Source organism: Tamandua tetradactyla, chromosome 3 (assembly GCF_023851605.1).
Source record: "Tamandua tetradactyla isolate mTamTet1 chromosome 3, mTamTet1.pri, whole genome shotgun sequence".
Classification (NCBI taxonomy): Eukaryota; Metazoa; Chordata; class Mammalia; order Pilosa; family Myrmecophagidae; genus Tamandua; species Tamandua tetradactyla.
In genome coordinates, this window is record NC_135329.1 from 40,578,259 (window position 1) to 40,590,782 (window position 12,524).

At 38.4% G+C, this 12,524-nt stretch overlaps 1 protein-coding gene across 13 annotated transcripts in view; it reads right to left on the reverse strand.

Annotated features, from left to right (window-relative positions):
* Positions 1-12,524, reverse strand: part of ARHGEF10 (Rho guanine nucleotide exchange factor 10) — a 197,086-nt gene that overhangs the window by 171,312 nt on the left and 13,250 nt on the right. For 5 of the 13 annotated variants that reach the window (XM_077152999.1, XM_077153003.1, XM_077153005.1 and 2 more), the window contains exons 1-2: positions 1,862-2,266; positions 1,128-1,216 (exon numbers count right to left, since the gene is read on the reverse strand). In XM_077152999.1, the coding sequence (XP_077009114.1) occupies positions 1,128-1,216; positions 1,862-1,875 (103 nt within the window). In that variant the 5' untranslated portion in view covers positions 1,876-2,266. Of the gene's footprint in view, positions 1-1,127; positions 1,217-1,861; positions 2,268-12,524 lie in introns of those variants that run through there. The other 8 variants (XM_077153007.1, XM_077153002.1, XM_077153008.1 and 5 more) reach the window with 3 other exon arrangements.

Genomic DNA, 12,524 nt, shown 5'->3' on the forward strand with positions numbered 1-12,524 from the left:
TAACTGCCAGACCTTTGCTGCTTAATTAACCTTTAGGTTTCTGACCTTTGTGTCTTGCAGCCTCCAGTGTTCAAAGGACATCCAGATTAGACCTGGCCTAAGTGTGGGCTAGCAGATACAATGAGAATATTTGAGACCCCAAGGGCAGTATAGAACTCTGTAGAAAACCCAGACCTGGAAAAGTTGGTTAAAAGCAGGCATAGCTTCTTTTCAACTGGTCAGCGCACTAGACAGTGTTTCCTAGGATGGTCTTTTTGGCTAGGTGACTTAACCTGGGTGATGTGAAAATGATGGGCCTTCCCTAAATAGAAAATTTTAATTTGTGGCTCTATCTCTTCACATAGTCATCATGTATTAAGCACCTGGATGAAAGAGATCAGTGCTTTTCACTGAGCATGCCAAGGAAGGAAGGAAATAGAAACGGAGACCGTTCTCCTACTGAACTTCCAGGTGCCTTGCAAAGCTGGATGGCTTGGTGTTAGAATGCTAATTTTGAGCAAGCTCTTTCTTTGAAACCTAAATAGAGTCTCTAAAAGGGAAGTCTTCCATTCTTTCACAAGCTTCCTCCTCCAATTTTAATTCTGATTAAATCACATTAACGTAAATCTTAAAGGAATTCTAGTAGCTGACTAGAAGTCAAAAAATGAAAGAAAAAATAAAGTTGATTACCTTTTAGTGGTGGGATTGCATATTCTTATTTTTGTTTTTGTATCTTTCTATATTTTCCAAATTTCTGTGACAATCTATAACGTTTGTGATTCGGGGAAAAAAATCAAAATAAACCAAAACAGATTTGAAATACTCAATCCAAATAAAATTCAGCTATTGAAAAAAATAGTATATTAAAGGGAATATGTAAGTGGAATGGAAGCGGCTCATTGCCACTGGCAGGGACAAAGTGAGTGCGGGGGGCAGGTGTGGTGGGACCATGCCGTGGGGGTAAGCAAAGCTCACAGTTGCTTTTGTACACAGAGTTAGAACCTTACCTTTCTCCCTGAGAAGCTCTTACCCAAGTCAAACCTCAGTCATCAACAATTCAGTGATCCCAAAAGCATGGCATCCTTGGTAATAACTTCAATTTACCATAATGCCAAGAGGACATTTCTAGTGAAGTAAAATCTTGTTACCTTCTGGAGCAGGAGGAGGCAGCTCTTGCTGGTCCATACTATGGCTTCCAAAATTCCCCTCTTCGGTTTTGTTAATGGAATGGTAACCCCTGCGGGAATAAAAAGACATCATCGCTCCATCACTGTCAAGCACATTTCAGATAGATACACATTCATTAAACTTGGAAAGGTTTCTCTATAAATAACTTGATGGAAAAGGAAAAAGTTTATTTTCATTAACAGCTACAACTAAAAAACAAAACAAAGCAAAACAAAAAAACAATTAACCAACTATTAGTTGTGAATACTTATAAATCTCCCTTGAAGTGACACTCAAAAGCAGAACAAAACAAGATGTTTTCAGTGTCAGCTTGACTTCACCCTGAATTGTAGCCAGGAGTTTATTTTGCAACTCGGATTCACTGGCCAAACTCCTCCCAACCAAATACCCTCTTAAATTATTTTTTTACTTAATTTCATGTCATTTCATTAAGGGGAAGAAGGAACAAATACTTTTTTCTTCCTTTTCCTTTAACTGAAAATTTATCAGTTTTGAATAAAGAATTGTTCAGGAAAACAGAACTAAGTTGACCATTTTCCTAACCCCTTTTGGGTCAGCACACAACCACATTCTTGGGGCTAGGCTGGCTCTCACATGCCTATTTTCTTTTCTTTTTTTTTTCATTTCTAAACAAGAAAACCAAGTTTGAGAATATGTGTGAAACCAGCGAGATGATGAGACAGCTAGTACCTACCTCAAGGAGGTCATCCTGTTAACTAATATCCCTGTTTTGCCCCTGTTGAGACCACCAACCACCCTGACTTCTTCCAGAATGATCAGATGAAAAAAATTTACTCAGGAAACCAGTCACTTTGCGGAGGCCACTTGCCAGGTCTTCTGATGACCAGAGGCATCACAAGCAACAGCCCTACCTAGGCCCAGAAAAGGCTTTCATTCTTCCTGCACTGTAGGTGTGGAAGCATAAAGCAAAAGCACAAGAAGGACACGTTGGGTGCTAAAAGGCTGGCAGGCTTCCTCGTGCATTCCGGCACCTCATCCAACCGCCGCTGGGCCTGCCCACACCCAAATGACGGTCATCTCCAGGTTCTCTTCAATAGTCAGATCCAGGCTGAAAAACACAGCAGTGCTGGCAGGGGAAAGCTCTGGATGTTATCTGCAACACATAGAGGATGCCAATCCATCTGAGATCATTTTTTTTAGCTAATTAACGGAATTGACTGATTGTTTTGGCACTTGTAGGGGGGGACAAAATATTGCTCTCAGATTATGATCAACTGTTAACACTTATGCCTAATTAGTCATCAGCTAGGACAAAGTGGGATTTCATTTCACCCATCATAGGTGCTCTTCCACTATGATTTATTTTCTTCATGCTCTCAAATGATTGCCAAATCCAAAAGCTTCCATTTTCTCTTCCCCGTGTGTCTGCTCAGCCTGCTTTCTTGGATGGAAATGCTTTGCCCTCCTTTCCCTTCCTTGAACGTTATTGGAACTGTGAAGACTTCTCAGAACACCAGGGCCAGACGCTTTACCTTACTCATGTGACCCTCATCATTTAGTTATCTTGTAGTCTTAGTTCCTAAATTTTATACCTATTCATACCATCAAAACAAAATAAATAACTAAAGATGGACTGGTTATTTACCATGACTAGCTGCCACGCGGCAGGCACGAGATGCACGGTTTTATTTGCTAATCATCATAACTCCATGAAGTAGTTACCATTATTACTCTCATTTCCAAAGGAAGAAATTTATCCAAGGCTATATAGCTACCTAAGGGTAGGTCTCTGGTGCTACAGCCTGAGTTTTTAACACTGCAATGCAATATGGAAACTGAGAACTTAGACACTGGACCCAAACTACTGTGGTAGGAATCACTGCTCTTCTATTGCCATCTGTGAGAACTGGGTTTAATCTCTCTGTCTCAATTTTTTTTACCTGAAATATGTGGATAGTAACAATATCCATCTCAGAAGGTTGTTGCATGGGCAACTAATGTCTTAACACGGGCAATCAGAATGAGCACTTAGAACAGCCCCTAGCACATAATAATCATTCAATACGTGCTACCTGCTGTTAGTAGTAGCAGCGGCAGTCGCAGTCGTTACCGTTGTTATTATAGTTGTCTATACTGCCACTGCCCCTCCCTTCCCCACCAAATCTTACGAAATAAACATCAATAATGTTAACAGAGTGTTCCAGTTTGCTAGCTGCTGGAATGCAATATACCAGAAACAGAATGGCTTTTAAAAAGGGGGATTTAATGAGTTGCTAGCTTACAGTTCTAAGGCCAAGAAAATGTCCCAATTAAACAAGTCTATAGAAATGTCCATCACAGGCATCCAGGGAAAGATACTTTGATTCAAGAAGGCCGATGAAGTTCAAGCTCTCTCTCTCAAGTGAGAAGGCATATGGCGAACACAGTCAGGGCTTCTCTCTCAGCTGAAAGGGTACATGGAAAACGGGATCATCTGCTAGCTTTCTCTCCTGGCTTCCTCTTTCATGAAGCTCCCCAGAAGGCATTTTCCTTCTTCATCTCTAAATGTTACTGGCTCGTGGACTCTGTGCTTTGTGGTGCTGCAGCATTCTCTGCTCTCTTCGAATCTCCTTCATTCTCCAAAATGCTTCCTCTTTTGTAGGACTCCAGAAACTTAACAAGACCCACCCAAATGGGTGGAGACATGTCGTCACCTAGTCAAGTTTAACAACCACTCTTGATTAAATCACATCTCCAGGGAGATGAACTGAAATACAGTTTCAAACATACAGTATTGAATAGGGATTATTCTGCCTTTATGAAACGGGATTTTGATTAAAACATGGCTTTTCTAGGGGACATACATCCTTTCAAACGAGCACACGGAGGGACCAAAGGTGTTTATCTTCTTGGATAGAAAACTATAAGTTTAGTTTCCAAACAATTTAAGACCCATTCTTAAATTACAGAAGTCAACACAGGGGATAAAGCAAGTGGAGTCATCCTCACAAGACGGACTATATAAGCAAGACTGCACGGCTTTTAATAGTCTCATCCAGTGGGAAGAGCCAAAGACACTAGAACAAGAAAATGACAACAAAACATATGAAATAAAAAATAAGTATGTTTCGATTTCAGTTAACAAATACTCAGCAAGCATCTACGATGTTGAAGAATTGTGTAAAATTCTATCAATGAATGTAATATGTTCTAGATGGAAAGAAATCACAATCAAGACATATACATATGCACACACACACACACACACACACACACACATAAACAGACAGTACAATATGCTTGATAAACTCTGAAGCAACACCATGAAAACACAGAAGAGGGATTACTTCTTCCCAGGAAGTGGAGAAAGGGGATGGAAAGAATATTTGAGACATGTCTTAAAGAATCAGTAGGGAGTTACAGAGCCACAATCCTACTGCAAAGGGAGATTTTTCTACTACCATATTACCTCTTAAGGAAATAAATTAAAAAATATGGATGCATACCTTATAAGAATTTATGTTAATTTCCTCTTCAGATAGAATAATGGAGCCAGGTCAATACAATGGCGTGTCGCAAAAAATTTAACATACCACTATTGCTGAATATAACATACCACTATTGCCGAATATTTTAGTTGATGCTAGCTTGAAAAGACAACATTGATTTAGGGCTGGTTGACATTCTTTAAGCTGATCTCATCACCATACCTGGTCCTGCCACCATGAACCAAGACCCATCCCCCACCTGCCCCAACCAGCAACTTAAATTTAGGGATAAGGTTAAAAAAAAAAGTACCAGCAGATACTGGGTGGCATTGATGTTATACTTTGAGTGGACTATATGGTTTGTGAATATATCTCAATAAAATTTCATTAATAAAACAGCTTATCTTCACTTTCACATTCAGAGCAAGAATTTAACTCAATTACCTTCACAGAGCAGTAGGACTATTAAAAAAAAAACCATAGTGTTCATAACATTTCATATCCTGATTATCTTTCCCTAATATATCATAAGCACTGTCCATGTTGTTGCATGGTCTTTGTAATTTTAATTTTAAAAGCTGCAAAATTATTACTCAGCTATTCCCAGTAGTTGGATATAATTTATGTAACCATTCTCCTATTGTTAGACATTCAGATTATTTTTAATGTTTTGCTATCATAAGATAACGTAGCACTTAAGATGTTAGTCAACATTGCCTTTTACCATATTGAGGTCATATGTCTCAATATTTTTTCCTATATAAATCCATGTATTTCATTTGCCCACTCTAAAAAAAGACTAGAATTGAGGTGGAAGTGGGAAGAAGACGCAGGTGGAGAACTGTTAAAACGGGAAAACCCCTCCAGCATAGACACTCAAAACCATTGATCTTGATCTAAGCCACAGACCAAAACTTTCCATTTTTGGGTTAAGATTCATAGAAGGCATCTTTCTCTGATCAGACATGCTCTCTTACTCCTCTTAGTCACCCTTGGTGATACTGTGCAGAAACTGAAAAAGTAGGTCACTCTCTGGAGAACCCAATTCTCCAGTAGTCAGAAATTACGATGGCTATCAAGAGAGGTTTGTAGAATGCAGACCTTTCAGATTTCCAATTATCTGATGCTGCTGCATGTGCCAAACTCATTTCAATTTAATTCAAGAAACTGAGGATCTATTTTGCCCCATTTTCTGCCCCAAAATATCGACAAGTAGTATGAGGATTTTTTTTCTGATTTGCGCATGTACTTATATGAAAAGTCATTAAAAACTTATTTTATTATACATTCAATTAATTAGCTTGACTGAAATCTGGGCAAAAGTATGGGCAAAGCAGGCATTAACTAGAACACAGTCCCTCTGCTCAAAGAGTTTATGATTTATTAGAAAATCAAGAATATGAAACTGAGTCAGTGAACTTTTCTTACACAAAGTTTATGCTATTAAAATGTATAAGGGTGGTCCACGGTGGCTCAGCACGTAGAGTTCTTGCCTGCCATGCCGGAGACCCGGGTTCGATTCCCAGTGCCTGCCTATGCAAAAAAAAAAATGTATAAGACAATCAGGGAAATGTAAACACAAACTAGATATTTGACTATGTTAAGGAACGACGGGTAATTTTTTTTTTGTTCTTTCATTTTTCCTATTTTGTTTTTACTGGTAATTTTATTTTTTATTTTTTATTATAAACAACAAACAAACATACAAACATTCTTGACATACAAACATTTTTGACATGGCTACAATCAATGGCCCACAATATCATCACATAGCTGTGTTTTCATCACCTTATCACCATGATCATCTTTCTGAACATTTGCATCTCTCCAGCAAAAGAAAGAAAAAAGAAAAAATTCATACCCGCCATACCCCTTTGCCCCTCCCTCTCACTGACTACTAGTATTTCAATCTATTCAATTTATTTTAACCTTTGCTCCCCCTATCATTTGTTTATTTCTTATCCATATATTTTACTCATCTGTCCATACCGTAGATAAAAGGAGCATCAGACACAAGGTTTTCACATTCACACAGTCACGCTGTGAAAGCTTTATCATTATACAATCATCTTCAAGGAACATGAACACAGCTCTATAGTTTCAGATACTTCCCTCTAGCCACTCTAATACACCATAAACTAAAAAGGGGATATCTATATAATATGTAAGAACAACTTCCAGGACAACCTCTCAACTCTGTTTGAAATCTCTCAGCCACTGACACTTTGTCTCATTTCTCTCCTCCTCCTTTTATTCGAGAAGGTTTTCTCAATCCCTTGAGACCAAGTCCCAATTCATTCTAGGATTTGTGTCCCACATTGCCAGGGAGGTTTACACTCCTGGGAGTCATGTCCCACGTACAGGAGGGAAGAGCAGTGAGTTCACCTGACATGTCCGCTGAGAGAGAGGCCACATCTGAGCAACAAAAGAGGCTCTCTGGGGCTGACTTTAGGCCTAATAGGTAGGCTTAGCCTATCCTACTCTGAATACTTTTTTTAGGTGACTTGATATTGTGGTTAATTTTTTTTCCTTAAAGACTTCTTCTTTTACAGATGTATACTGAAATAAATACAAATGAAATATTATATGATCTTGGCATCAAAATTATGAAGATCATGGGAACCACTACAGGTATAGATGAAACAAAAATGGCCTTGATTTGATAAATGATGGGTACATGGGTGTAAACTAGACCATTTTATCTATTTTTTTAACTTTTTTTATTGTGTAGCATAACATACATACAAAGCAAAGAAATAAAAAAGCAATAGCTTTCAAAGCACTCCTCAAAAAGCAGTCACAGGATAGATCCCAGAGTTTGTCAGAGGCTACCATACGATCCTCTCATATTTTTCCTTCTAGCTGTTCCAGAATATAGGAGGTTAGAGGACTTAAATACTTTTCTATCTTCACAATCAACTTTTTTTTTCCTTCTTCTTTTGTGAACAAGAACATATATACAAAAAAGCCATAAATTTCCAAGCAGAGCACCATAATTAGTTGTAGAACACATTTCAGACTTTGACATGGGTCACAACTTCACAGCTCTAGGCTCTCACTTCTAGCTGCTCTAAAATACTGGAGACTAAAAGAGAAATCCATTTAATGATTCAACATTCATATTCATTTGTTAAGTCCTATACTCTATGTATATTTCCACCATCACCTTTGATCTTTCCATACTCCTCTTTGGGGCTGTTTGGGCTATGGCAAGTCTCAATTTTTGATAATGGAAGGGTCTGTCACTAATATGGGGTAGGGAGATGGAACTATCTGATGTTCTGAAGAGGATGGGCTAGGTGTCAGGACTTATCCAGGAACCCATCTGGAGGTTGTAGGTTTCTGGCAAGTTACTCTAGTGCCTGGAACCCTTGTGGAATCTTATAACTTGCCCTAGGTGTTCTTTAGGATTGGTTGGAATGGTTCTGGTTGCGGGCTGGTAGGTTATGATACGTAGCAAGGTTTACCTGAAGCTTGCATAAGAGCAACCTCCAGAGTAGCCTCTTGACTCTGTTTGAACTCTCTCTGCCACTGATACTTTATTCATTACACTTCTTTTCCTCCATTTGGTCAGGAAGGAATTGCTGATCTCACGGTGCCAGGTCTGGATTCATCCCTGGGTGTCCTCTCCCACATCACCAGGGACACTTTCACCCCTCGATGTCATGTCCCACTTAGTGGGGAGGGCAATGATTTCACTTGCAGAGCTGGACTTAATGAGACTGAGGCCACATGTGAGCAACAACAGAGGTCCTCCAGAAGCAACTCTTAGGCATGCCTATAGGTAGTCTAAGCTTCTATGCTACCTACATAAGCTTCACAAGAGCAAGCTTCACAATTGAAGGCATGGCCTATTGATTTGTGTGTCCCTAAAGTTTGACACAGTAACAGGGGATTCCCCGATGGTAGGGTTTAATACTTCCATAGTCTTTCTCCCCTCCCTCAGGGGACTTTGCCAATACTTTTTGATTATCTGGTTAATATACTCTAGGATGTTTCTAGGCATTACAATAATCAAACAGGATTAAAGGACCTCTTTCTCATTCTGTGCTCTCTGTGTTTCAATTATTCAAATGAGCTATACAGATAGGTAGAATTAGATTATGCACTATAGAAAATTTCAGCTCCAGATCAAATAAACCTTTCTGCTACTGGTCTCAAAGACTATGACTGTTCTAAAATACAAACACTCTTCCTTACCCCTATGTTCTGAACTACTTTAACTCCAACCTGTTCGGCTTCGTTCTTATCTCTAAATATCAGGTTATATGTGTAAAACAGCCTTTCAAAATCCAGAAATAATAATCACAACTCTGGACTTAATGTGTCAGCTGTATAAGCTTACAATCTAGGCATTCTATCTATTTTTTGTACATATTTGCAAACTTCTATAATAAAAAATTGTTATACCTTCAAAAAAAAGTATCAGCAGAAAAACGGAAGAGACAATAAATAAATACAATTGAACTCTGCAGTCCTGAGAGGACACAAGGGAAAACAAAGTGATAAATATATAGCATATTGCTTAAAATTCCTACCATATACCAGTAATACAGACATTCTTCTTCACTTTTTTAACAGATGAAGAAACTAAGTTCAAAGAGACTTAATTACTTACCCAAAGTTAACAAGTAACCCAAGAAATAGCCAGAGGTGTTCTTGGGATTTAGAGAAAGGCAAATTTTCTACTGAGCTCACATCACACATAGTGGCAAAGGTCAAAAAATGATATCCATCCTGTTAGCAGAGAAGGCTAGCCATTTTTCTGCATGGATTTAGTGCAACAATAAATTCAACATATTATTATACTATATCTGTCTTAGCAGAATTCTACTTTCTAGATTGTATTACCACTTTCAAACATTTTTTATTACATTGTATAAATTGCATTAATGCTATTTCTCTACTTAAAATGCATAAAAAGAGTGAAATTGATCTTTCATTTCCCCCATTCAAAATACTGGGACAAAATAAAAAGAAGAAATATATACTTGAGCTTTACTCTAATGTTTGATTGTATTAAATAACAATGGCTCTTAAATAGCACTTGCTTTATGCCAAGAAATATTCTAAATGCCTTAGATACACTAATTAAATTTTATCCACACAATAATCCTATGCAGAAAGTATATCACTACTACTCCTATTTTATTGATGAAAAAACTGAGGCACAGAGAGATTATATACCAAGCTGCTGCATCTACTGCTAGTAAGTGACAGAGCTGGGTGGGACTCGAACCCAGGCATTCTGGTTCATAGTCTGTGTTCTTGACCACCATACTATACCAGTGTTTCAAATATAAGGGTCAAGCAAATTACATAATGTTCTAGATGTTTTTATTTAACCAAAGTTAGTGTCTTTGGAAAACTGCAATCCTAAGAAGGAAACTTTCTAGGAAGTTGACACTCAAATACACTATTTTTTGAAACTTTTACAGAAGTCTATATGTTTGTATTTCATATTCTCTATAAAGGCACTTACTCATTCCTACTATATCCTATTTTACCCACCACTTACAAATTTTGAGAACTGAATTTAAGGGCTTTGAAGTCTCTGCACCACCGGGACCTACAGGAAACAGAAGAAAATCCTATTTCCCTTGCATCCAGGTTAGTTTAGAACTTGATTCTTTTATAGACAATCTTTCAGTGGTATCAACCAGTATCTCTAACAACTCTCCATTGTTTATTCTTCTGGATTTTGCAGACAACATTTTCAGTGGAAGGGCTAGGGCCTTATCTGCCATGGCACAATAAAGACTGATGCTGAGGACAAAAATAAGATCGCGTCTTCAAAACAATCTATTCAGATGGACATGCAACATGAGATAATACCAGTTAGAGTTGCTGAGCCTTATTTTGATTGTTGCTGTCATTTTCCAATTTAAGCATCTTAAAGAAAGAATTCATTGTACATTTGAATTGTGGTTTAAACAAAAAGATGACACATTCAATCAAACGAGAAATCCAGTGACTGAGCACAGAAGGATGGTTTCATTACATAGTGTATTGGTTTCATTTCACAAAATTTTTCATCAAAGGACAGTGTGGCTTCTAAACTTCCCAAATTACTTTTAAAAAATAATATAGAGATACATCTGAATTTTGAATGATGGTTTTAGCATCTTTCACCATTTACCAAAATTTGCAAGGAAAGCTCAGAAAGCAATTGTTCAAGAAGAATTCTATGAGGATATGATGAGATGAACTCCTCAAGTCTGAACCCTGAAGAAATTCTGCACATGATGCCTTTTTATAGCATGCAATGATTCAAGACCACACTAATTTTGTTCTTGAATATGAGGAACACAGGACATTCACGAAAAAGTTCCTTTATCCTGGGAGGCAGTATAGAGGAACTAGGAGCTTGTACTCAGAAGCTGGTCTGACTAGGTGTTCTCCTGGCTCTACAACTTACTAGACTGGACAAGATTCTCTGTGCCCCAGTGTCCCATCTACAAAACTGGAACAAGAATAGAACCCATCTCATAGGTTTATTGTGAAGCTTAGATGATTTATTATATGTAAAGCACTTAGAGCAGCGAATGGCATGGAGCCAATGCTTCGGATGTATTAGGTGTTTTGCTGTTATTCATTTCTTTCAGAATTATGTTAAGAACGTCGTATCTCATTTATAGTGGACACTGTGGTTGGTTCCCCAACGTCCACTGCACCCTTTCTCCAGGGTGTCCCAGCCTTCAAAGGTGGGGAAGCTGTGGGCTGAGGCTGTACTCTGACCCCAGCCCAGTTCTACTAGTAAGTCCTCAATCTATGTACCATATATCAATACACTACACCACAGTCCGGAGATTACATTTCACTTGCCATAGGCAGATCTAAGCCATCAGCACAGAACATTCCCTGGACAGAGGGACTGGGTCAGAATATAATTATGTAACCCAACTCGAGCCAAGGAGACTCAAGGGGTGGTTTCCCTTTAAGCCTGAGTGTGAGGCAACACCCAAAGACATAACCTGGAAACTTCAGAGAAATAAAGCTGGATCCTAAACCCTGCCTGATCACCGACCTGCCTCTAGAAGTCTTCAGCAATTTGAGCCAGTAAATCCTCTTTATTGTTTACGCCAGTTTGCATTACATTTGCATTTGCTTTTGCTTAAAACCAAAAGGGTCTGAATTGATTTCATATTTGTAAGGTTCTAAACCAACACATAAATCCATGAAGGGAAAACAATCAAAACACGCAAGATTTTATGGTACAAGCCCTCTTGAATGTTACCACTGAAGTTAAATCAAATAAATTCCATGGGAAACCAACCACTTCAAACATTTTTTTTTCTTGCCAATTTCATCTATTTGAAAGTAGGCATAATGCTTAGAGAAACAAAACAAAAGTGGGGTGGGGTGGGGAAGGAAGAAAAATACAGCTTCTTTTCTGTAACTTGCAGGGAACCCACTATCTTTCTTTTTGGCATGAGCAGGCACCAGGAATCGAACCCAGGTCTCTGGTATGGCAGGCGAGAACTCTGCCACTGAGCCACCGTGGCCCACCCAACCCAATCATCTTTTGATTTCTATTTTGTGACAAGTTGAAAAATTTTTTCCACAAAGGATCCATGTACAACAGCGACCAGAGTAACTGTCAATCTGCCATCTCAGTGAGAGTATGACAGCAGCAATCTTTGCTTTACATTTATTTAAGATTACAACTGGTATATATTTCACAGCATCTGCAAGTTTGTGTTTGCATACCCTCCCTTAAATTTTAGACTGAGACCGTTTCAATACGTGCCCCCCCCTTAGCCCACCCTTTAAAAAAGAAAAATATTAAATGACGAGCAATTAATTCAGTCTAACAATGGCTATTAGAAAATGGTAACCAATTATTAACCAGCCCTTTTCTAAACAACCAGTTGTAGGACTGAATTGAGCTACTTAAAACTACTGAGGAAAGCAAGATCAACCATGTGG